At 45.3% G+C, this 26,679-nt stretch overlaps 1 protein-coding gene across 10 annotated transcripts; it reads right to left on the reverse strand.

The window, feature by feature from the left end:
* Nucleotides 1-33: 33 nt before the first annotated feature.
* LOC1272079 (double-stranded RNA-specific editase Adar) lies at nucleotides 34-25,123 on the reverse strand. 10 transcript variants are annotated; one of them, XM_061663380.1, is made up of 11 exons: nucleotides 24,960-25,123; nucleotides 23,133-23,263; nucleotides 22,339-22,936; nucleotides 18,374-18,394; nucleotides 18,089-18,267; nucleotides 16,752-17,562; nucleotides 14,497-15,852; nucleotides 11,665-12,103; nucleotides 10,991-11,587; nucleotides 9,629-9,880; nucleotides 34-9,548 (listed from the first exon to the last, which is right to left on the reverse strand). In XM_061663380.1, exons 3-11 carry the CDS (start codon nucleotides 22,496-22,498, stop codon nucleotides 8,945-8,947), a joined length of 4,419 nt encoding a protein of 1,472 aa, XP_061519364.1. In that variant the 5' UTR covers nucleotides 22,499-22,936; nucleotides 23,133-23,263; nucleotides 24,960-25,123; the 3' UTR covers nucleotides 34-8,944. The 10 variants fall into 10 exon arrangements, with proteins under 10 accessions (XP_061519364.1, XP_061519333.1, XP_061519335.1 ...); XM_061663349.1 differs by lacking the exon at nucleotides 23,133-23,263 and having other exon boundaries at nucleotides 22,339-22,858; XM_061663351.1 differs by lacking the exon at nucleotides 23,133-23,263.
* Nucleotides 25,124-26,679: the final 1,556 nt, after the last annotated feature.

Genomic DNA, 26,679 nt, shown 5'->3' on the forward strand with positions numbered 1-26,679 from the left:
CTGTCAGAATTCCCAAACACTTTCATCAGACAGTAACTTTCTCAGAAACGTTGCTATATTTTATTTCATAACCATTTTACAATTGTGAGAATTGACTGTTTTTTTTTTTTTAAAAAGCTTGTGATCAAACTGTTGTTTTTCTTCTTCTTCTACTACTTCGTCGTCGTCCTCCACTTGCTTCTCTACTGCTCTACTTCGTGTAGTACAGTGTTTATCCGTGGCATTTGTCCCGGATGGTAGAATGTCGCAAAATTGATCTAATTGTTATATAATTCGGGATTTCAAAACTAACTTTTTTTTTTTTTTTGCTGTTTCGCTTAGATCGTTGTGTACGAGATTTTTTTGTTGCTTTTTTTTTGTCTTAAGAAGGGATAATATTGCTGCTAACATGCTGCTTTTTAAAGATGGGATATTTTGATGTGGTTGTATGTTGTTGTTGTTTTTTTTTTCTTGCATTTGCTTGAATGACTCCATTCGGGGGATGTAGTTGGAGTGGGTGGGGCGGGGGTGGATAGTGTAAGACGGGAAGGTGTTGACGAGACTCGCTTTTTTAATTGCTGTTTTTGGTTGATTTCCTGGTTTTTGCATGCTTTCGTATACAAGTTCCGTAGAAAAATGAAAACATAAATAATAATAATAACCACAACGGTCTGTTTCACTTTCGGAGGACATTGGGCAAAGTTCTCCCGCGTCTGGGACCCGGGAGGGGAGCATTTTTTCGTGGACAGGTACTGGAACGGGGCATCGGGAGGGTGGTATTGGAAATGCGTAATTCATACCTATGCGTAAGTAAACCTGTTTACTTGGTTAACTGGTTGTGATTTCACGAGAGAGCGAAGAGTTGAAAAATATACATATTTTGTATGCATTTTTTATGTATATGTATATATGTATATATATAATTTTCCATATTCAGCAGCATATTACTTTTCACCATGGCAACGAGAAGATTTGTATTTATTATTGCTTAGAGAAGGAGAATTGGGGGTTTTCTCCCGGAAGGAAGGTTTATTCCTGCGCGGTTTTTTTTTCTTTCTTTCTTTTTTTAGCTTGTTTGTTTAATTCTTCTTTTTTTTTAGTTTTAAAACTCTACTAATCAACCTAACAGCGCGAGAGTGAAAAAATGGAACAGTCTCACAGACAAACAAAGAAAACAATCCTACTGGCACAATTAGGTTATAAGAGTACGTTGTCTGTCGGGGGTTAAAAACATATTAACGCTACCACTGTTTGCGCTTCAGTTCCGGATTTTTAGCATGAATTCAGCGAAAGAGAGACACTACGGTAGATGAATTCGACTAGAAATAGTAATCCGTCCTAGACTAGAGTGGGAAGAGTAGAAAGATGGATAAAGTAATGCATTCCTTCCGTATACACACACACACACACACTCACTCACTAACTATCGTCCCATCTTTCGGGATTTATACAGTCTAAAGCAACACTTTACCGACAATAACTAATACGTATTTTGAGGTTAAATAAAGACAGCAGAAAAACAAAAGACAACGTAACCAAACAGTTGTCAACCATCTGTCAGACACCATGGCCCTCATCAGAGCAGGAGTTGCGAGAGCGCGGTGAACTGAAACACGGGGTTAGCAGAATGGGTAATGATCGCTCATTGACTAGCAGTAATAGTAGTAGTAGTAGTTAGTAGTGATTAGTTAGTAGTAGTATTGTGGTTGGTTGATTTGGTTGAATAGTGGTAGTGGCAAGATGGCGCTTTCGGGCGCAATGTGAGGTTATTATGGAGAATAGTAATAGAAGCTTCCTGTCAAACCGGTTTAAAAAAAAACAAACAAACAAAACAACCCGAAACGCTAACCGACAGTAGTAGAGTTAGGCCTTAGCTTACTAGAAGTGATGAAAAATTGTGAAAGTGTGTGTGTGTGTGTGTGTGTTGTGTGTATTATTGTTTGTTCTTTTCTAACTGTTTTTAGTATGTTCATTCATTTTGTTGATAATTTCATTCAGTTTTGTTGTTGTTGTTGTTGTATCTTATAATCCTACTATCCGCACCCTTTCTACCCTAAGTTTAATTCTGCAAATATGTACACAGCGCGGGGCTTTCGGTTTCGGGGGTTTTTCCTATGTTGTAACTTCATTTATTGTTAGGTTATTATTATCACTGACTGCGGCGCGGCACCACCAAATGATAGTTCGTTGCGTATATATACGTGTGTATGTGTGTGTGTGTGTGTGCATGTTTTTCTTTTCTGCTTACTCTGTGTTCTTCCCACCCAATGCTCGCTTAATCCTGCTCTTCTTCTTCAACTTCTTATTCTTCTTCTTCTGTGAGAAGGGGGGGGGGGGGGAGGCGGTTGTGAGCGGGGATGACCACTGGAGATACTTACAAATCTATTTAAGATGCACATAGATGGTGTTGACTGTAAAACGGCACTGATATCTTTTTGGTTTTGCTCTCCCTTACTGATCTGTTCTGGTTTAATCTGACACTTGTATGTACCTGAGCGCTATTGCCCTTTTGTTTCGTATGCTCATTGCACACACTCACTTTCTTTTACTATCTGATACTTTGCACATTGCCGTGAGGGTGTGAATGGAAACATACACATTTGCGCCACACGAGTTGAGTGTTACGCGATACTAAAATAATACTTTTAGAAACATTATAACGCACCAGTAACGTAACGATAACGCACCCGAGAGCGTTACTAACTGAACGGTTGTCGCACGAGCTGCTTTGTCTATTGCTGCGGGCCAGGTCGGGCAGGATGGCTGCGTGGCTTTTTTTTCCTTTTCGTTCTGCTCAAAATTGTGTTTAGCTAAAGCAACATGTGTGCGCCATTAATGCAGGTGATGCACATTGTTACAATTTTGTAGTTGCAAAAAAAAAAAAACATACCAAAGAAACAAAAGGAGCATTTAACAACAACGAAGTATTCCCACTTTCCATACACCTGTCCACCAATACAGACAAAACGTTCGAACGAAATGTAACGTTAGTTAAATACAACTGTCACTGTCACGGTGATCCATTGTTCAAGTCCATTGGTTTGTTGTTTCCTCTTTTTTTTTTGTTTTCAGCTAATATAATAGATTAAAAAAGTATCTTTTTTTAATAAATATAAATTCACTAACATTGCTTCCTCTACTCTCATCCCCACTGCCCCGTAACGTTGTTATCGTATTTGTTTTTTTTGTCCAACATAGTTTTTTGATTTTTTTAACCGCCTGCAAAACCCAAAACAAACCCCCTAAACAGTTCCTGCAGCCAACGTACGGAACGGGAGGGGCCTGAGAAAACAAAAGATAGCTTTCTAAGTTCTAACCAAATGTGCAGCCAATTATTGTTTTAGCTTTGTTATTGCTTTCGTTACCGCGTCAAAGTGTCGCCTCTTTGTTGCGTGCCAAAATACCAACCACCCGTTCCTTCACAGCTTTGTTTTAGTAGCTGTAAACGCGCCCTCGCCGCGGGGCGGGGGGCATTTATTCCAATTGTTCAATTTTGTATGCTTTTTATCGTTCAAATTCGAACGAAACAAACAATCACACCGGCTTTTGAACTAAACACAGGCACACACATTCTCTAGCAAACAGATTTGTTCGTGTGTGCGTGATTTGTTCCTTTTTTGTTTTTGCCTAACTTCAAACCAACAAACGACCAACAAGTTGGAATTATTATTTTTCTTTCTTTTTTTTTTTTGTTTTGTTACACAAATTGCCAACACTGTAACGGCTGGTGGAGCTCACCCGCGTTGCCTGCAGACAGTGAGGGCACACGCCCCAAAACGCTTGCTTCTAAAGTATATCTGTGGCATCTTCATTTAATGTCATTGCCATGCCATGCCAAGGATTTCATGCCACCGAATTTCGATAACGCGCTCATCTAACACGAGGAAACCCTGTAATGCTGACTTTTTTTTGGTTTTAACTCCTATAGATGTCCTGTCATATCTCTTCGAAGGGGTTGGTGGTGGTGGTGGTGGTTGGTGTAATCAAATTCAATTTCACAATGTTTGATTTTTTCTTATGAGTTTTCTTAGTAATCAAAGCGCACAACCGTTAAAACTTAGACGTTTGTTTCGTTCCACTAATTCCGTTCAAACAAATCACATGTGTGTATATATAAATTCAAATTGGCCAAATTCAAATATCATCAAATATGTTAAACTACTAAAGGGGTATATATATTGGCTTTTCGTTACTTTGTGTTTTTTTTTACTTTTGCACACGCACATAATCAATAATTTTGCTTGTCTACTACCGTTCTAGAAAAAAAAACCTAATCTCATTTGTTTCAAAGTAGGTAGTATAAACCGTTTGTCATATAAATTGCTTTTAGTTTGTTTGTTTTGTAGTTTTTTTGCAGTTTGCATTGTTTAGCTAATTAAGTAACACGCCGATAACCTATAGAATGCCGGTTCGTGGAAAGATTGCTTCCAGGGCAAACGTGTGAGAGTGCTGAGTTTGTAGTGGGGTATATACACACACACGGTACAGGTTAAATCAGTTCAAATAAACCATACTTTCATGTGCGGTCTTTACTTCCGGGTGCTCTCTGTTTCCCCCGTCTCTTCCTTGTCGAGTGGTGGGTGGTGACTTCACCCATTTTTCAACCATGCAACAAAACAAAAACGTCTCTATTATCATATCACACACCCTAGACGCTCGGTGCAGCTTACAAGCTAGTTTTTTTTCTTGTTTGTTTTGCTGTAGTAAATGTAAAAAGTCATTTTCATTTTCCCATGTCGTGAGCGCCTTACTATCATTCTATGCCTGTGTCTATATATGTGTATGCATGTTTGTGTGGCTGTGTGAGCAGAATTGCAAGTTTTGATCACTTCCCTATTCCCGTACGCTGAGTGGCTGATTATTATATCGGTTCGTTTGTTTTGCTGGCTCTCTATTCGCCAATTCAACTCAACATAGCGAGCAAAACACGGTATAACTATTTACGTAATAGTTTGTTTGTTTTTTTTTTTTGTTGCTTCTTTTGTACAAATCATACAGCGCTTTTGGGGAGGGGCAAAGGAGAGATTACTTGTAATGCAACTTACACTAAAAAATACGTATTTGTTTGTTCGAGAAACAATACAAGCAATGTATCACATAAAGTTTCGAACAGATGGTGTTGCTTGGTGTTGTGTGTGTGTGTGTGTGTTTTCTTATCTCTTTTGCAACAATTTGCTTGAAAGGGTTGAGCCAGTAGAGGAGGGAAGTAGATAGTGCCTTAGGGGAGACGCAAGGACTGAATGGGGAAAGTTGTAAATTGTGAACTGTTGTGAGAGAGCTGTTCATGCGTGCGGCAATTAATTGACATTTTAATCACCCACAAAAACACACCCACACACACACATATATATACAAATACACACACACACGTATGTGCCAAGATGTGATTTAAAATTGAACCAAGTTTCTGCTGCACAACTTCTTGCCGCGACAACACTGCACTAAACTCTGCTCCTGCTGCAGCTCACCAATTAAAATTCCTAATCCATTTGATTTTTCTTTTCTTTTGTTTTTTGCTAATTTGTTTTTCTCAAGATCTCAAGCAACACGCATTGTTTGCTTTTCGCTTTAAAATGCACAGAGCACATGATTTCCCACCCAGGTGCAGTATGTTCAATTGCAAAACCAAACAAAACAAACACCAACCGCCGCGCAATTCAACTACTACAAACGCGCTAGGTAAAACTGGCTAGATAGAGAGAGAGAGAGAGAGAGAGTGAGAATACTCTGAGTTGGCGGTACAGTGAAATCTCTCTAAGATGAATTGTTTCTGTAAGATGAACATTTTGACGGTTATGTCTCTTTTTATGTCTCTTCAAGATGAATATTTGCCCATAAGGCGATTATACTCTAAGCCGCATATGCGATTTGGCCGCCTAAATTCTCTAAAGACGAATGTTTGCATGACAGTTCACAAACAAATTGATCAAAGGATGCATCACGTGGATTGCCCGTGGTAGCTGCATTTTAATTAAATCAATCAGAAAACGGTCCCTCTTCAAGATTCGCCTTAGAGAGATTTCACTGTATTTGTCTCCCGTTCCAATGTGATGCAATGGGTTTCCCTTTTTTTACTGTTCCAGATTTAAATATTTACGAAACTCCTGGGTAAGGTAGAGAACACACACTGCTAATATCGAGGGGTACGTTAGTACCGCGCTAAACACAACCCGAAACTCGAAAACAATCGAAACGTGTGCTTGGTAGAGCTTGAATCGCTTTAATAACATACAGGGCTAGTTAATGTGCAGGTCGTCTTAGATTTTAGCCATAGCACCCTGGACGCTATGGGGCGTGTAAAATTATGATTACGAAAATCACAATCGCTATTAAACTGTAACCCCCTCCTCACAGCGAATATCTGCCGGTGTATGAGCGTTTGTTTTGTATGCTTCTTTTGCATGTTTGTCATCCTTTTTCCGGGGCTTGTTTAAAAATCAACCCTCTCTTCACTTGCACACCTGTGCAATGTAACACACCTGTTCGTTCGCAACACTTGTTTCCACCCCGCAACTGTTTGTTAGTTGCTAATAACGCTAAAAAAAACAAACGTGTCTATCTATAGCTACTAGTTTATCATACTATTTGCATTTGCTCGTGTATATAGGTAGGACAATGCTGCACCTTCGCTTTTCGGCTAGGTTTAGATTACGCACGATTGAAAAAGACTGATGAGAAAAGAAAACAAACATTCAACAGCCAATTGGCGTTGGACAAACGTACCGATTGTGACCGAACATGGTCAGGACAGAGTGGGAGAGGCGTTACTCAATTTAGCAACAATTATCGATAGGGTAAAAACTGTCCGAATTCAGTATTTTACCAATAGAAACCAAACACATGTTACCAAAACAATCGTGTAGCCCCGGAGACAGTGGTTCCGTCCTGGTTGGCTTCTAGTTTGTATGGTTAAATGAAACACGCCCGCGAACAGTACACGATCCTGATCCACTCAAACAGAGCTTTGGAACAAGCGTGCAATTCAAACTATACTAATGTTGTTCAAATATTGGGCAAGAACCGAACAAACTATGCTAACACCCTTTGCCCGGGTGGGACCCGGCAGGGACTCTACTAATGCAATAGGTTTATATAGTCGTAATGTTAATATAACTCGCTTGTCTGAAGTATAGTGTAATGTTGCCTCTTTTAATAACTATGTAACACAACCTTATTGCCTTATTATTATTATTATTATTACTGTTATTATTATTGTTATTCGTATTATTATTTCGAATAAGGATAATTTTGTTTTCCGTGTGAACGCGAAAGGAAAATAAATAATTTACTATGAAATCCAGTATGTCTAGTAAAAAATGGATCTAATAAATTCGATAAACCAATATCGGTGTCTCAATACTTTGAACGTGTGGATATGTGTAAAATGAAATGCGTGACAACGAAAGAAGGAGGAAAGGGCTTTAAAATACACACACACACACACACACAGTATCGAGTATTCTCTGCTCGCAATATTGTTCCCCTTTAAAATGTGTGCCTGTAAATGTTTGCTGTGCTTGAGCATTAGCATTATATGTAAATATGTTTTTGTATGTGTGTGTGTGTGTGTGTGTGTGTATACCAGTATGAAATAAGGGTTGGTTGCAAGTGGAAGAGGAGGTGTGGTCGCTGTGCCCCACCTTCGTTCGTGCCGTCTTCCCTCCCCCTTCTGTATGCTGTGTACGTTATGAAATTTTGAGAAAGCGAAGATAGATCTAGTACAACATAAAATCAAATATGAGATCGTCGTTCGTAAAGAAATGAAATCTGTTTGCTGGGAGGGAGGAGGTTCCGTTTCCCTCACTGTTACCGGCAAGCAAAGGCATATATGTACATATGTGTGTGAGTGTGTGCGTGTGTGTGTGTGCAGATGGTCCACGATCTGGTGGCTGTACAGCGGATCAAACCACATCACACATCCACCCGCAGAGGCGTTAAACGCTTACGGGCGGAGGGTGTTCGCAATGAACCGAAACAGCTGCACAAGCAACAACAAAACAAAACTCCCCCCCCCACCCCGCAGCAAACGATAATACACAAGCCACGACAGCCAAATCTAATGCAATTAAAAAAACGCTAATATTTCAAACGCTCTAAAAATACCAATTAAACGATAGTAGAGAAACTACAACCAGTCTCATAGTATTGCAACCCCATTCCAAACGCGGGGCGCACAAATTTACAGACAAGCAAACGATGCTAGCTTTTTCATTTTTTTTGTTCACCAAACTGTGTAATGCTATTTGTTTTTTCCTACTCTACCCAATCCTAATGCCTAATTTTCCTCTTGCTAGAGAGGTTTTTTATTCACACGAATTTCTGTCATTTTCATTTTCTCTTTTTTCTGTAGAAAAATTCACCTTCCCTTGGGGTTGCTGTTTGCACGACACAAACTCAACAAAAGAATTCAAATTTCAAACTTAAATCATTCTAAACCGTATTCGATGCTGGGGGATGCCATTTTCGCCACAAAGCAAAAGTGCGCTGTGGAGTTTACTAATAGAATTCAAAAAAAATCAAAATAGAATACGCTGTATTCTAAAAACTAGATTGCCTGCAACTTTGAAATCCCAATTGGAAATACTAAAACCAAACAAAACTGGTTTATGAGAAGAAAAAAACTGAATAGTAAAAAATAAGCAGTCAAAAGATGATAATAGTTATCCCCCAAAATTTTGTAAGACGCCCTTCTCTCTCTATCTCTGTCTCTCTCCCTCCCCCCTGCTATAACGCCTTCGCTCATTTCAAGCCCCTCGTTTTCCCTCCGTTGTTTTTCGCATCACAAAAACAGCAACAAAACCAGACCAAGCACATGCCGCCGCCCACGTTAGCGTCGCTTAAACTAACTACCTGAAGAACTGCTAAAATTGTTGTTACGCTCTACGGAAGTGTTGCTAGCGCTAGTGTTGTCGCTGTAGCCGATCGACGCGTAGTTGCGCTTGCTGGAGGAGTACTTGACATGATGTCATTTGGAGCTATTTCCAATGGAAGAAACGTTGCCCACGGCGGCGGTATTTGCGTCCGCTGGCATTGGCACTGTTTGGGGTTGGTTAGCGTACGGTGGCGGCTGCGGCTGCTGTGCCTGCTGCGGCAGCGCTTGCTGCGGCCCGAGCTCGCTGCACTCCTTCGCCACGATCAGCGTGAACTGGTCCTGCTCGATCGGTTTCTTCAGCCACTCGCCGAGATCCTCCTTGCTGAACGCGGCAAACAGTTCGCGCTTCGCCTGCTGGTACTCGGCGACCGACATCTTCGTCTCGAAGTAGGTCGGCTTCACCTCGCGCAGCGGTATGCCGGGCAGGCCGGCGATCACGGTCGAGTAGCGCTGGTAGAACGACTGCTTCGACAGGCGGGACATTTTGTTCGTGTTGGTGTTGTTGTTGATCAGCTTGCCGGTGAACGAGTTGACGATCTCCACCTCGGTACCGTTCGTGATCCAGTTAATACTAAAGTTGGGCGGTTTCGTTTGATTGCGCGACTCGGCGGACGTCATCAGCGCCAGCTTCGGTTTGTTCAAACGGTACGGAGGGGGAAGCCCTTGGATTGCGCTCTCTATCCTGCCACAGATGGCTCTGCGAAAGTGAAACACAGGCACACACCCACATATCCGTTAAGCAACTCTCGGACGAACCCCGCGCACGACACCACTTACCGATACATGTGCGCCGGATGCAGCAGGCTGCCCAGCACGATCGAATGCAGATAGATCGGCTCGATGATGGACGCGAGCAGCGAACCCTGCAGACCCAGCACGTTCCAGCGGGATATTTTGTCCGAGCAGGACATGGTCAGCAGTCGCTGACCCTGCAGCACACCGTCCCAGGTCTGGATGCCATCGCTGCTCTTGACCGGTATCGTGCCCTCGCCCGACTCGACCTTCGTACGGAGCTGGCCGCGCGCTTTCCTAATATTATGATGAGAAGAAAGAAAAGCATGATTCCCAAACGCTCCAGGCAAACCACATGCGGCTCTTTGCTGCTCTAGCCTTTAATGGCAGCCCTTTTTCTCTTCATATATGCATAGGACTTTCACATTTTTTACGCTTGCTTTATCAAGCTGGGCTTTTGACGTGAAACTCTACCAACATTATTATACAATTTAGCTCTTTCGGCAGCAAACTATGCCAACCATTGGCTTAGAACGATTAATTAGCGCCTGTTTCATGCTGAGATTTCACAGTTGTCTTCAATATCTTCAGAACAACTCCAACAAGCGTCTAGTAATTTAAACAGACCCTTCTGCTTTACTGCTTCAAACCAGGGGTCTCTCCAAACTACGGTCCGCGACCCTCGTGAGCCTATTATGTGACCCGGGATGCCTTTGTGAAAATTAAACAAAACTATAATACACACGTTTGACTATGTTAATGAATGTTTTAAGAAGAAAATCAGCGAACTGAACCGTTTGGAGATCCCTGCTTTAAACATACGTATAGTATTATTGTCCCGGAAGCATTCATGTGAAAAGTAAGGAAGATGCCTTAGGGTCTTTTGGTACTTCGCGTCGCTACCGTCTTGTCGACGTATGTTAAAATCGTCTACCAGCTTTGATCTGGAGATTTGACGCTCACTGCGATTTCAATTGCCTGTCTCTATCGATGTTATCTACCAGACTTTAAACACAAAAAACGGATTTTAAGAAGTAATCGCAGCAAAAATAATCAAACCGAAATTAAGAATAAGCGCGTGTTACGACTGAGAAAAACAAAATTAACCTAATTTTGTTATGGAAGACATTCAGAATAACTCAAATTCTTGTAAGAAAGACAACTTGTTGAGATCGAATTTCACCATCCTTATTATCAGAGATTCCAAAAGTGTCGAAACCTGAAATTCTGATTGCTAAAACTTGCCAAGGTCCCATATGCGACTGCGGTGGCTCAAATCTTGTGTCAAAAAGGATCTCTTTTGTTGTATCTGTGCTTGTACCTGCACCATTCGGCACTAACCTGGTTCCTGCAACTAGCTTACACACTTGCAACCATTGCTCCCCGTGACAAGCGACAATGCCTTACCGATTCGGATGCTTGTCCACGTCCATGCTGTCGTTTTCGTGCGGGCTGAAGACGCGCGCATCGCCGCACGGTGCCGTGTTGATGTACAGATGGAAGTAGATGCCGTCCTTCAGCGTGTACAGGTTCGAACCGTCTTTGGGCGTGTTAAAAATGATTTCCTGGCGTGCCTGCCGGTCGGGCGCGTTCGGGTCCGCCTCCTGCCCCCCGGACGGCACTGCCACCACTGGCGCCGCTGCTGCTGCTGCTGCTGCTGTGGCCGTGCCGTCGTGGGCCGCCGGGGGGACCGACGATGCCGATTCCTCCTCTGCCGTCACCGTGCCCGCTTGCTGCTGCTGTTGCTGGCAGAGCAGATCGAGCTGACTGTAGAAGAAGTCCATCAAGCCGCGACGCGCGATAATTTCCGCGTGGGAATCATTTATAACCGAGCCGGTCACGCTCATGTGCTCGCCGCTGACGCACTTGGTGCCGGTCGCTAGCGATATCACGCGCGCCGTCTTGATGTCGTACCCGTGGGTCATCACGAACCCGGCCAGCACCTTGCGCCGGCTGTACACGTCGCTGCCCTTCATCACCTCGTTGAACTTTTCGATCACCAGTCTGCGGGGAGGAACAATTGGAAAGCATGTTAGTGTGCAGCAGTACACGTGTACAGCGTATCAGCCAGCCAAACTTACTTGCCCACCGCGTCCGCGAACGTTTGCGGCAGCTCGAAGTTTTTGTTCTGCGTGAAGCTGTTGTCGCCGTTCAGCGCGACCCCGGACGGGCCGCCGATCGAGCCGTTGCTTGTGCCGGCCGATATCAGCCCAAACTTGGACTGCTGCAGCGGGCTGAACGAGATGTTGCAGATCGAGGCGAGCGCCGCCTTGGCGGCCGCATTCTTCGCCATCTTCTTGGACGGGCCCGTCCCCTCGAACCGCTGATTATCGTTCACCGTAACGACGACGGTGAATTTCGAGTGCTGCAGCCCGTCGGACGAGACGCACTCGAAGTGGGCGTCGGTGAAGAGCTCGTGCAGCAGCATCACCGGTCCCTTCTCCGGCTGCGGTTTCGGATGGTGGCCGGCCGCCACGTTCCCGCTGTTGCGCAGCGTGCTGCCCGACGACACCTTCAGCTCTGCGCCCGATACCCACCATACACGTACACACACACGCGCGCACAGAAACGGGTGGTTGGTGGGGTGTGGTAGTAGTGGATGCCGGTAGTGGATGCCGCGTAAGGCAACACCGAACGAGCACGCACACAAATTCACAGCGCAGCGCACACGTGGGGCGTGTGCAAACGGAAACGGAAACAGTGCACGAGAGCGCGCGCCACAAACACGACGGCACAAGTAGGTACACACATACACGAGCAAGCGAGCAAATGTTACACAACATTCGAGTGTGAGAGAGAGAGAGAAATAGAGAGAAACAGAGAGAGAGAGAGAGAGAGAATGAGAAAAAGAAAAGACAAAAAAATGATGGTTTATGGTACGATGGGGCAGCATGAGAGGCAAAAAACGTCTTCCGAGTAAAGGGGGGTAAGGGCGGGAGACACATTGACACATATACGAACAAAATAAGGGTTTAAAGAGGAAGGAGGAAGCAAGGGGTGGTGTAGGACAGGGGGGAGGGGACAGAAAGTGTACGGTGGAAGAAAAAAAGGAACGCAACACTACTATACTTTGCAAATATATAATACTATCAGCAATTTAACTAAACAACCAGTGTTTGGGGTTAGAGACATGTTAAGGATTTTGTGGGAGGGACGGTGATGATGAAAAATTGTGATCAAACTATCGTGATACAGAGACACCGATTTACCAGAGATAGAGTAGAATAGATAAAGAGAACGAGAGAGAAAGAGAGAGAGAGAGAGAGAGAAAGAAGGAGAGAGAGCGAGAGAGAGAGAGAGAACGAGGCACGAAAGTGAAAAAGGAGTAACGGAAGAACGCATTAGCTTCAGTAGAATTGAATTTCCCGCTTGCCAAGGTCAAGGTTGCTCTTTTCCAAATTGGAATTGTGGTTTACTTTAGGAGTTAGGAGTTAAGGTGGAATGGAGTTGAATGGACTAACATCGCTCTCAACGGTGTTGATTCTCGTTTTTAATCTAACGCTTCATTCTGACTTCTCTGATTCAAGTAAAAAATAATGTTTGAATATTATTATTCAACAAATGGTTAAACAAAATTGAAACCCTCCTATTGTAACGCATATTATTTGACTCTTTGATTTGATATTATTTGAGATTATTTGACTGAGTAATGTTATGTAAATCGTTTGTGTTATGCCAAGGAGGCGGCATAACACATAATCATCAATTCATAATCATTTTTAATAGTTTCCAGTAACTCAGTAGTCCCTGCCGGCCCTGAAATTATTCAATAAATCTGAATCTTGGACAGATTCATGAATCTCACAGATTCTCTTAAGATTCATGAATCTCAAAAATTCACGAAACCTAAAAGATTCATTAATCTCGAAAGAAAAATGAATCTCGAAAGAATGATGAATTTCGTAAGATTTACGAATCGCTAGAGATTCATAAATATCCAAAAATTAATACAGCTTGAGCTTTATATCATTCTTCTTCTCGGCGTAACAAAGTTAGTGATCATGCCAGCCTACAGAGGCTTTCAAGACTTCGGGGCATGTACAAATTCAATGTTTTGAAAATCATACATCTCTAAAAAATCACGGATCTTGGAAGATTCATGTATCTTACGAGATTCCTGAATCCTTGGAGATTCAAGAATCTTCAGAGGTTCATGAATCTTTAGAGATTTATGACTCCATAGAGAATCATGAAACTTTAGAGTTTCATGAAAGGTTGGAATGGTGAAAATTAAATTTCATGTACACTCATGCAAATAGTGCTCCCTCCCTTCGGCAAATTCTGGGCAAATTCAATTCAACGCAGCTTGGCGACGGGATTGGCGCAATAGAAAGTTATAACCAAACGGTCCTAGTGGAGTGGAGTGGGAGGGCGGGAGAGCAGAACAAAGAAAACAAAAAAAAACCGACGAGCAAATCATAATCGGAGCACCCACAATTATTATACATACAAATGAAATGAAACCCTATAGAAGGCCACAACAACGAAAACAACGAATGAAGAAAACAAACACACACACACACACACACACACAAATCGCACGAAGATGATTTGAGTATTACATGGAAATGCACACATACACGCACGCACACAAAATACATAATATAACGAAGGGCGGGTGAGTGTGGAGGCGAGAGAAAGAGAGATATGGAGAGTGGCCAGGGTGGCTGGTACATTGGCCAGGGGTGCGCGGGGTGACGGGAAAACAGAGGGGGGGGGGGGGGGGGGGGTGTGACACGACGACCGGTGGGGGCGGTGGCCGAGCTAGGTGTAGTGGGTGATGATTGGGTGGCAGTTGGAGGCGGACGGGCGGGAAACTTTTGGGGGAGTTTGTGGTGGTGGTGGTGGTGGTGGTGGTTCTTTGGTGGAAAGAAAGTATAAACGATAAAAGGAGAATTCAATTTAATACTTGCTTTCGAACCGTTTCTTCCATGCTAGAGCCTTTTCATTGGTATTTTTAAATAAGTTTAAGCTTTGCTGAATTTTTTCAACCACTTGCCGATGACCGTTCTGTGCGTAAGGACTCGTTAGGGCGGGCGGGATGGCTGTAGTGTTGGGAAAGGGATAGCTAACCGTATGGTGGTTGTGGTGATGGTGGTGGTGGTGGTGGTGGTTCGCGCCGGGACCGTCGCGCACGTAACCCTTGTCGCCCCCGACCCCGGTACTGCTGGCCGCCAGGGCAGTGGTGGTAGTGGGGGAGGCCGAAGTAACGATCACAATGGCCGCGGCGGCGGGATTAGTGCTCCCGTTCGCGATCGAGTTAGTAGTGGAAGGCAGGATGGTGGTGGTGGTGGTGGGGGTACTTGTACTGGTAATGGTGTTGTGGCTGTTGCTGTTGTTGCTAGTGCCGCCAGCTCCGCCACTGCCGCCACCGCCGCCACCACCGGCACTGGTGGAAATGTGTTTCGCCAGCCCGTCCTTCCCGTTTGCCTTGCTGTTCGCGGCAGTGCTTAGTTTCGTGGCGTCACTACGTACTAGGGACAGGTGGTAGGAATTGATGGGTGAGGTGTCAAAGTTGCCAAACTTGTTAAAATAGTTGTGGTGGCTGTTATGGTGATGGTGGTGGTGCTGATGGGGATGGTTCTGATGCTGCTGCTGCTGCTGCTGTTGCTTCTTGGAGCCGTTCAGCGCGAACGTATCGTACTGTATGTAGTTGACGAAGCGATGGAAATCGCTCGCCGCGGACAGGGCCGCCTTGCCGGATTTCGCCTTCAGCTTTCGGTACGGTGCCGCCGGCTCGTTCGGTTTCGCGTCCCGCGCCCGGTCCGGTCGGAGCGGCATCGTGCTAGCAGCGGCAGTGGTGCAGACCGGTTTCCCCAACAGTGGGTTGCCCGACCGCGGACCCGATGCCATGACGTAGCCGGCCAGCGGCAGCATCAGGATGGCGGTGCTGGTGGTGGTGGCGACGGTGGCAGCAGCAGTATTATGATTGCCAGTATTGGCATGTTGGTGGGTGAGTGGGGAGGAGGAGATGGTGTTGTTGTGGGTGGTGGCGGCGGTACCGGCGAGCGGGTGGTTCGTGCTACCCGGGGCGGCAGGACGGGGGGAAGAAGGTGTTGGTGGGAGGGAAGGGACGGTGGGAAAGGTGGCCAGACCTGCGGGGGGACGGCTGATGGCGGCGTTGGAAGTTTTCGGGTCGGTACCGGTGGTGGTGGTGATGGTGGAAGAAGCGGTGGCAGTGGTAGTAGTAGTAGTAGTAGTAGTACCGCCAGCACTAACGCCGATATACTGTTCGTAACTGTCGTTGTAAGTGGTTCCAGTAGCTGCAACTGAAGGACGATACAGCATATCGATGAACAATAGTATTAGATTTCGCGTTAGATCGGATCGTGAGCAGGGGGGGGGGGGGGGAGATCATGAGGGGGAACTTAGAGGGGGGGAGGCGATGAGCAGGACATTTTTGTTGTTGTTTTTGTTGTTATTGTTATAGGGGGGAAGCCGGCGATAGGTCGGGGTTTTTCTTCTTGCGAGGAGAACGGGCAATTGTTGTATTAAAAAAAAAAGACGATCGTCCTTTTAAAAAGAGAACGGGGAAAACACAAAAACACAAAAAAAGACAAACCAAAACAGAGAGTAAGAAAGAAATAGAGAGAAATGGAGAGAGAGAGAGAAAGAGCGAGAAAAAGAGTAAAAGATCAAAGTGTTGAAAAACAAAACCCAAACACGTGAGGAAACAAAAAAGGGAACAAACAAAATCACAAACGCTTCACAAACGCATCATATATGCAACACAACTACTACACCCGGGTGGTGGTGGCGTTTTTTTTGCTTTTTTTTGTTAAAAACGTGATTAGTAAATTCGACAGAGAGAGAGAGAGAAACAGAGAGACAGAAAAACAGAAAAAGGGAGAGAGAAAGAGAGAGAGAGAGAGAGAGAAAAAGGCAAAAAGAACAAAAAAACCATGTGGTGGAGTGGTTTATTTGGTCGAGAGGAAACAGAAAGAGAGAGAGAGAGAGAGAGAGAAAAAAAAAGAGAGAGAGGCAACGGATAACCTATTTATGAAGATAGGGACGTGTGTGTGTGTTTGTGTGTGTTAGAGTGGGGTGGTTTTGGTGTGGGGAAGAAGGGCTGGTGGTATGGTTTTGTAGGGCGCATAGAAAACCAAGAAATAAGAGAGAGAGAGAGAGAGAAGGCAATTAAAATGTGGGTAGAATATAGTGAAATTACTGTTGGTAACGATACTGGATGCCGCTGCAGGGGCCGTTCGAACGCTCGCATTAGCATTGTTGTTGTGGTTGTGGTTGCTGACCGTTCCTACCGCCGACGGCTTATCCTGCGCCGACTGGTGATGGTGATGATGGTGGTGCTGCTGCTGCTGCTGCTGCTTCTCACCGTCAGCCGCAGCAGCAGTGGCCGCCGCGTCCTTCCGGTGCCAGTTGCTGCCGTTGCTGTTGGCGGTCGGCCCGATCGCGCTACTGTGACTGCTGTTGGCGGTGTTGCTGTTGTTCGTGGTAGTGTGGCTGTTAGAATGTACCGTCGTGTTGTTGCCGCTAATGTCGCACTGGCGGCTGTTGTTGGTGGCAGCGACACCAGCAGCAGCAGCCGCCCGGTTTGCACCGCTGTTGTTGTTGTTGTTGTTGTTGTTGTTGTTAATGCAGCCGCTACTGCTGTATGGGGTTTTGCTGGTGTTGTTGCTGCTGTTGCTGCTGTTGTTACTGTGTAGCGAGTGGTTCGAATTGACGGTGGCGCTTTCAGGCACGGCGGCCGGCTTGCCGCCGCAGGAGCCGCCGGTGGCAACGGGAGCGCCCGCCACCTTCTCCTGCGGTACGCCGGGCCCGACGACCGCATCCGACAGCGGGAAGATGCTGTTCTCGATCATCGGATCGTCGCTGGTAAAGTCCACGTTCTGCAGCGGCTCGATCGGCGTCAGCGTCGCGCCGTCTTTGAACTGGATGAAGCTGCGCAGCGCGGAGGCGGCCGCGGCCACGCGCGCCAACTTTTTGCTCGGCCCGGTGCCAACGAACTTTTGCCCATCGACCTGGCAAAACAAACCGTTTACGGGAGGCGACCCGGGTTGGGTTTTGGGGCGGGGTCGAGTTGCGGAAGGGGAGGGTGGGAGAAGAGCGCGTATGTTTTCGGGCGAGGGTGGTTGTTTGATTGTTTGCGGTTTTTTTTTTTTAAGTTTAAGTTTGGTTTGTTGTTGTTGTTGGTTTTTTTAGGTCAATTGTCAGACACAGAGATAGGAGAGAAAGAGAGAGAAAGAGAGAGAGAGAGTGTGATAGAGTTGATGGGGTTGGTAAATCTTGGTTAGCAACTGAAGTCAGCAAATGGGGGTGGTGTGTGTGTGTCATGTAAGAACAAATAGAAAAACACAACAAAATAGAAACAATTGGCCCAGCAGCTGGCCTCTGCTGCTGCTGCTCCTGCTGGCTCCTCTGTGAGTTGGCATACGCGCAGAATGGCGCAGGCCACCATTTTGCAGACGGCTTTTGTGAGCACTACACACACACACACACACACACACACACACATGGTTCTTCTCTCCGGCTGTGTCGTATGCTTACCACTACCGATATCGTAAAGATCGGCGCATGGACGGGTCCGGTCTGCGATTCCACCTTGTAGACGAGATTGCGCTTCAGCTCGTTCAGCACGGCGACCGTGTTTTTGGTCTGCGGCACCTGCTCCAGCCGGGACTCGCCCGCCTTGGACGAGTGTTGCAGTTTGCGCCGCTTTCGGATAGCTAAAATTACACGCAGAATAACCAAAAAAACTCCATTAATTACACGAACCTTGGGAACGGCTCAACCGTTTTTCTACAAATCGGCCCAAAATAGTTGATTTTTTACCTGGAGAATTTCCATTGGCGACTACAGATGCATCATATGGAACGAAAAAAAACGGAGCGGTATTAATTACGATACTATTATTGTTGGGAAAGGAATTAAGCATTGTACTGCACTATTGATGAGAATGCTCGATCTTCTCAGTGATTTGAATCAGAATATAAGAATGATTCTAGTGATTTCCATCATTAACTCACTCATTTTAAGATTCATACAACCACAAAAAAGACATTCCAGTGAGTTGAATCTAAACAAGTGAGTAAATAAAATGTTCAAATAAATTCTTCGTGCTGCTTGAAGTCCTTGCTGAGTCCTGTTGCTTGAATTGCTTGAATATGCTCAATTTGCAGTCGTTGTCGCTAAATTCTGGCACTAAGGCATACCATTTTTACTCTAACGCGTCTATTACTGTCTGTAAGTCAACAGAGTTTTACTCTCATAGGAATCATCTTAAATTTACAAGGTATTTAAGGAGATTTATGACAACTGTAGTTTCAAAATACAAAATTGCCAATAAAAAGTTGTGTTGTGATTTGTTTGATATAAGACTAATAGCATTTAATACATTCTCAAGACATTGTTTACAGCTAAAAATGCATGTCTTTTTTACTGTTATACCGTAAAACAGTTGTTGTACGGGTCTTTTTTTAACAGGGTTGTTCACTGTTTGGTGGCCCGTCAATAGTTGGGTGGTTGTCTGCAATCAACGAGGCAGCTTTGACAGCCACAAACACCGACATAGTACTCATGGTGCTTTTAAGCAAAGCCATTGCGATGAATTTCTGTTTCGATGACTAAAAGCCAATTTGGAATCAAATTTCTCTGAGTGTTTTTATTCATCACATTCACTGACTATCAAACGCTAGTATCCCACGCACGCAATCTTATACCAACCAGTGAGGTCATTTTAGACCACACAGATTCAGACAGTACGTTCCATTTTGCAAATAAAATGGATGACCACAAAGTCACAAATTGAAGCCTTAGAGACAAACATTAATGTGCACTGTCGAAAATTGAAGCCTCAGAGACTAACACGGGTGAGTTGCAGACAAACGTTTGACGGCAACGACATAAAGTAAATAAAGTAGGCAGGAAAACCTGCACCTACATAGGTTTGTCACAAATATGCGGTAAAGTTTGTAAAGTTTCGTAAGCGACACATCGCAAAACGACTTGGTAAACCCTGTAAAACATCTTGGACGAATGGATACCTTTCTATGAGCGATCGCGTAGAAAATTAGCTAGCCAGGCTTCTGAGTAAAGAAGAGGATATCTCGGGAATCGCTTGATTTTATGTTTAGAGGCTAGAGAAGTTACGGGTACAGGGGAATTCTCGATTTGTGTACGCTTCTGTAGAATTTCCGGAATTCACCAAGCTCCTGCGTTCCAAAGATTCTAAACTGACAGCCTATTTGTGACCTACGTCCTCCTACGTTTATCCCTTCCCATTATTCAATTTCTGTTCCTAGTGATCCGGTTTTCTAATAACTCATTCAATCGAGTTGATCTGTTTCATTTCTACACGCTCGTACCTCACCTCAACTCATTCTTAAGCACATAATATGTCTTACCAGCAGTATTGAACAGGGATTAAGCTTCGCGGAATTAGCAAACTGTTCACAAGAAAATGCACACTTAGATTGACATAAGTGATGGGAAAAATTAAGTTATTGTCGGAATCGATTCCGGCTAGCTCCAAAGTTTTCTGAAATCGATTGCGGATAGTAAGTTTCCGGTAAGCTTCGGAATTGGTTCCGGAATCGACATCGGCGCCGGAATCAGAATCGGCTTCGAAACGGAGTTGGTTTCGGCATCAGCATTAGAATAGACGTTTGGGTCCAATGATGCTACGCATTGATAGCCGCAAGGAATTAAAATCAAACGATCCATTCTCATGGAGATTCCAGGACTGATTTCGACTTCTGAAACTGCTTATTTCAATTCGAGAACTGATCCTCCTTCCGGAGCTAATTCCATTTCTGGAGTCAATCCTGATTCCGTTACCGGGGTAAATTGCGATTCTCAGGTCAATTCTTCCCGCCGAAAAGCGGATTTTGAGTCAACTCCGGAATCGGAATCGTCCAATAGCCGTGGGCACAAACAAACAAGCAAGGGGATCATTGCAGAAACATCTTGAACAGTATTCGGTGGTCCCCGAGGTAAGCGGTTTTCTAACTTCTCCAATTATTTCAGCTATAATTTGTACTGTAATTGTAAACAGTAGCTCACTCTTTCTTTGGCACCATTATAGAGCTACTAGCTTCAAAGAGTGGTCGTTTATTTTACTATTTTCCATAACATTGCCCAAAAGTGATAAAAAACTGTTTCTGCTATTAGGCGTTGCAAGGTAGGCTTTTTTTCTTCCAAAATGTGTGGTAAATATTCTTCACCACGAAAACAGGTTTTAAAGTTTTCAAAGTATTCGTTGCGCATCAAATCTCATATGAAATTCCTTCTACTGGCAGCAATTGACGCCTTCGTGAGCAGAAGTAAAGTTCAGCAAAATGCGCGCTACGAGCACTTGCCCATAGAAAAAAACATACACTTGTGCTTCAACGCAATTCTTCACGACACTTCCCCTTTCTGGCTATAGTTTTACGTTACACACGATTCATAGCATCGCAACTTATGCTTGCGTGATATTGCTCGTCATGCAAGGTTTCGCTCGTTAAGAGCGGTATTTATTGAGGTGCAAAAAACTCGTTTTAAGGATGTTCCGCTGAAGGCAAGATGCTCCAAAGCGTAAGCCATATTGACTGCTTTGCTTAATTTTGCCCATCCGCGCCAAAAAACGTTCCGTTTCTTCTTCGATCTTGTGGCCAAACATCGACACCGAATAGGATCATGATGATCGCGTCCCTCTTTCCAATCAACGACGACGATGTTCGCCATGTTTATGGCGTTTGATTTCGCTCGAACATAAATCATGCTCCAGGATACAAAAAAAAGCACCCAAGGCTCAAAAGAACATCGACCTCCTTTTATTATAGATTACCTGCTTTAAAAAAGGCAAAAGCCAATTTTACCGCCCCGCCCGCCACCTGCTACACTCTCATCCTCAAACCCCAGCGCAAGGAAAACGGCAATGAGGCAGGCCCCGGTGCTGGGGTTTCGGTATTCAAATAACTCGTTTCAGCCTGCAAACCAGGATTGATGCGGTATGTTCATAAATCGCGACTTTATTGCACTGGCTAATACCGGGCAATAAAAAACGCCCCTCTCCCGCTCCCCCTCCATTCCGGCGAGAGTTCCAGCAGTATTCCAATAGTTGCTACGGCAAATACAGCAAGAGGCAGAACGAAAACAAAGCAAACATCGTCCGGCCCTGGGATTCCTTCCCGCAATTGGCTCATTCGAGCGGGCGGGAGGACCAAACGCCTGGGCCAGTGGCTCCACCGGCACTGCTTAAATTAATACATTATTATGTTGCGGACCATTTTTGCGGGTCTAAAGGCCCCGGATCGATACCAGCGGTGGGGTAGGGCGTGTGCCAGGCGTTTCAGCATTAGAGTAAGCATGGCTGCGATCGGTTTAAAAGGTCAAGCAGTGGAGGTGATTGACAAAATAGAACGGAATAGAAGGGTACGCGCCACCCACCACGACGACGACGACTGCCAACCCCCGTTTGAAATGAATCCGTTCCCCGTTTTTTTTTCCAGGGTGGGGGGGGGGGGGGGGGGCAGTGTAGTGGGGTTTAAACCAGTTGAAGAGTTGTGCTTATGGCAAACACGATTTTAAACACGCTTCTCACGCCCATCAACAACCCCACCACCCCTGCCCTCTCCCGCTGTGCTTGCCTGGTTTCAGTTTAAGCGTCGGGGTGGTGCTAAAAAAAATGCAAACAAACAAACAAACATTGAGCATACAGTGAGAATAAAAAGACATTCCAGCAGATTCCGCGGGGAGGGGGGGGGAGGGCGGTCCTAGGATGCCGTGCTTTTGAGCGCGGCGCAGCGGTCAATTACCTGACGCGATTTTGCGCTTCGTGCCGCGCCTCGGCGGCGTGCTCAGCAGCATTGCGGACGACGATTGGTAGCTGGCGGTTGTGTTGCTTTTATCATTGATAGCATTGTTATTGCTTATGTTGATCTTGTTGTTGGTGTTGGTTGTTGCACTGGTATTCATGTTGCGCTGGTTTGTGCTGGGCGGGCTGCCGCCGCCGGTAGGGGAGCCGCGCGCTTTACCGGACGCGGTTTTTTCGGTTTGGAGGTCCCGTGAGGCCCGTACGGTTTTGCTGTTACTGTTGTTGTTGTTGTTGTTGTTGTTGTTGGGGTTTGCTTTTTTTTTTCTTTCCAGCCCCGCGTTTATACCGCGTTGCTGCTGCCACAACGCCGACACAACACGACCGTCACATACACACACACACACACAATCACAGAGAGACACAGTTAGGGAGAACCGAGAAGGGGTTGTGGGAGAGCGCCGAGAAACACGCGGTGTGTTCCGGGGGCAACACGAGACTCTAAGGGGGGAGGGAGCGGGGACCTAGTAGCACGCAAAGTTTTGATTGATAATTTTAGAACGTTGCATTATCACAATTTTCACGCTCGCAGCATAATCATGCTGACACGGAACACGGCGGGAGTTGTTGTTGTTTTTTTTTTTTGTTCCAGGTGCCATAGTGTTGGTGTTTTCCAGCCAAACACGGAGCAGCGAGAACGTAGAGAGCGAGACAGAGAGAGAGAGAGAGAGAGAAAAAGAAAAAAAACACACAAATCAGTCACGGAAGAATATTTCACATTTTCCCTCATCCATTTACCACTCGGGTCCGACATAAGCACACCGTTTCTTTTTTTATGAAAATATTTTCACACGAAACTATTTTTCCACACACACACACACACACATACACACGCGCACGCGACACGCCGTTCCGAATGTGGTGCGGTGCTTCCGTAATTTCCGTACAGCGCGGGCGGGAGGTAAGAGAGAGAGAGAGAGAGAGAGAGAGAGAGAGAGAGAGAGAGAGAGAGAGAGAGAGAGAGAGAGAGAAGAGCGTTAGCGCTTGCGCATCTCAGTATTTGTACGCATTAATTGTGTGTACTCTGGGGAGGGGGAAGGGGGAAGTAGGAGGTCCGGGAAGGGGACCGAGAATGCAGTCACTTGCGAATGGAGACACCTAGCGCTGGGCATATACCGATGCTCAAAAACCCCTCCACCCCTTTCCTTTCCTTTTAAAAACTCCTTCCTTCTCCCCCAAAATGTCACCGAATGTCCTTAAAATGCGATTGGAAAGCGCCTGGGTTTTTCCTTCTTCCCCCCCGTTTTCGACGCACACGCCAGAATGTGGCACACAATGCGTGCGTGAGTGTGTGTGTGTGTGTTTTTTTTTGTTTTTAGTTTTCCACCGCCAGTATATTTTCGGCACATTTTCGGGGTAATGTCGGGAGGGTTGGGGGGGTCGAGAACTCCACGCGGAAACGCCATTCGCTCCTGTCACTGCTGTAACACGCCGCCGCATGCGAGAGAAAAGATTTCGCCTCCCCCCCCCCCCATCCCCCCCCCCCCCCCCCGGCCAACCACTTTTGCAATGGAAACTGCGTAAGAAGGCTGTTCCTGCACGCTTTTCTTCTCGCGCAAACGGTTGCGATCGGGGTATGCTGCTGTACCTTACCGACCACGCTATTGCTGCTATTTTCCGCAGGACCCAAGTTATTGGGGTGCGGGATGGTGAAGTTCGGGGGGAGGGGGAGGGGGTCGCATTTTTAGCCTGACCACCGGCACACACTGCACCCATTGGCCACCGTTCTGTGGGTGAGCGGGCGGGAAGGGAGGTTGGGGGTTTGTCTGCCTAAAATAGATTTTTTTTTTCTAAATAAGGCCACCAACTGGAAGTTTAGCAGGTCGTTTATAAACGACGTTTAAAAAAAAGTAGCGCGCTACTTGCTACTTGTTTAACTATTTCCTTCTTTCCTAATGCAAAAGGCCCACTATTAATACGTAACCATAGCGATATGCGGGGCCCCCTTTTTTTTGGTTGAATTCCACCAGCCTGGAAAGTGCCGCAAATGGTCGTCGCAGTGGATTTTTGTATTTTACACACAACAAAAAAAAACTAACGCACTACACCATTTTCCAGGCGAGCGTACTGCAGCAGGCAATTTAATGATGGCGAATGGGGGGAAGGGGGGGGGGGCAGCATGTGTGCTCTCTTTCTCTCTTTCTCTCTCTCTCGCTTGATGCAGTCTTTTGCACGCACCGCTTGATGTGTGTATGTCTGCTGCTGCTGCTGCTGCTGCTGCTTCACAGCACCTGCACTACCGCGCCAACGAGGGAAAGATTTTTCTCTGCCCTCGGAACCGCAGTAGCAGCAGCAGCAGCAGCCCTACACTATTCTCGGGGAAGAAGAAGAAGAAGAATAAAAAAGCATTTTTCTCCACCCTCCCGACTGGCCGCACACACCGTACACGGGCAGGGGCCGCCCCGCCGCACACACCGTTTCTGTCAGCTGATATTAGCAGGCGCGCCCGCACCAAAAACACACCGAAAGCACTTAACAACTTAACAAAAACACTCGAACAACATAAGATACATGGGGGGAAAGAAGCAGAAGAAGAAGACAAACAACCCCCTTCGTAATGATTACTTTTGCACACACTGCACAGCACACGGCACACAAGGCAGGGACGACAGCTTCGCGATGCGTTGTGCTCGGTTCGCCTCTGGGTCGGGAAAATATGTATTGCTTCGCTTGCCTGTGAGCGCTGCGTTTTGCCTGTTTGACAACTGGCAATTGTTTTGTGACAGCGGGAGATGGAAGAGGCAAGAAACGCGGAAGAAAGAAAAAGAAAACGCCGTACGTGTAGGTATGTTTACACGGTATGTTTGACGTTTGGGGCCTACATTTGACTGCGTGTGCGTCAAATGGGTTTTTTTTCGCTTCGAGATTGGAATGAAAAATCGTGAATACATCACTGTTTGAAAGAGTTTTTCTCATTTTCATTTTTTTTGTGGCATGAAAACCTCCCATTTTTTGTTCATGCAAAAAAGCAGTCAGGCTCGTGGCAACGCTCATCGGATGCGATTTTATCGGACGAGATTTATAAGGGATTTGACAGATAACGTCGGACGACGAAATCGCACGTCCGACGTTATCTGTCAAATCCCATATAAAATTTGACAGGCCGCGAAAAATGCAAACTAAAATTTATCGTTTGTCATAAACTTCCAATTAGAAATTTTCTCAGCTCCATCGTTATTTGCATGCAGAGGAGATTTCTCTCACCGAAAATGCTGTCAGTCGCTGTCAAAGCATGCTGTCAGTTATTTTCTCAGCTGCTTTCTCGGTGTATGTAGAAACGCTCAGTAGTTCCACCATGATTTGTTGGTATTGTCCGATTGGATGTCAATACAAATAAACCAAAAAATCGGGAAAACGGTCAAAAAATCGTGGGAACCTACCAAAAAAATTATGGGAACAAACCAAAAATTAATGGGAACCTATAAATCGTGGGAAACTCTGTAACACCCACGTATCTGACCAACACCGACCATTCATATAGATTTTTGCTCGGAAAGTCAGAAGGCTATATAGGTCATAATTAGATGAAACTTGTCGAAACACATTGCAAGAAAAGGACAACTATATAATGATGAGTTGTAATACGCCATCTATTGATCAAACCAATGAAGCTGTGGTGCTTTCATTTTTTTTCTATCGATATTCGATTTTCCAGTCGTTTAAGCTTAATCTGTGGCGCTTGGGACCAGCACTGAAGCAAGTGAGATTTGAGTAATGGGCGATAGTCGACCACCAAACGACTGGAAAATCAAATATCCAGAGAAAAAAATGTAAGCTACATAGCTCCACAGGTTAGCAAAATATTAATATAGTTAAAAAATACGTATGAATCTGTCCAATGTACACGAATTCGCGTATGTTGTTGTTTGTATAGTTTAAAGATGCTTTGGCTCCAACGGAGTTCTTTTGCCTCTAGAATTCGTGTATATCGGTCTCTCGTACTGCGGATAATTGCTGTACATTTTTTATTTCAATTATTACACCAGTCGGTCGCGTGGGTGACGAAAGTACATTCAAAATGTTGCTTGGGAATAATAAAAGGCGAGTAACGCTTCTCCATTGTGACGTAAAAGGCTGATCTTCATTTCCACAGGGAAGAAGAAGAGATCCTGCATGATCACGTACGTCGAAGGGTTCATCGAACAGAAGCGAGAACACCAATCGGGCTTTGTTACAAACAGACGCCTTGTCCCTCTTCAACGTCGAAACGAAATTTGAGAGGGAGGTGAAAAAAAAATTAAAAAAAAAACAACAAAACATCCAGTTCCATTCTCCCGACGCATTG

This window comes from Anopheles gambiae, chromosome X (assembly GCF_943734735.2).
Source record: "Anopheles gambiae chromosome X, idAnoGambNW_F1_1, whole genome shotgun sequence".
NCBI lineage: Eukaryota > Metazoa > Arthropoda > Insecta > Diptera > Culicidae > Anopheles > Anopheles gambiae.

Excerpts from the sequence above, each read along its gene's own strand:
- LOC1272079 (XM_061663349.1), bottom strand. The coding sequence starts at position 22,498 with ATGAATACCAGTGCAACAACCAACACCAACAACAAGATCAACATAAGC. Across the intron at positions 17,563-18,088 it reads TCTTTACGATATCGGTAGTG|GTCGATGGGCAAAAGTTCGT; the intron begins GTAAGCATACGA and ends TTGTTTTGCCAG. Across the intron at positions 11,588-11,664 it reads TTCGCGGACGCGGTGGGCAA|ACTGGTGATCGAAAAGTTCA; the intron begins GTAAGTTTGGCT and ends TCCTCCCCGCAG.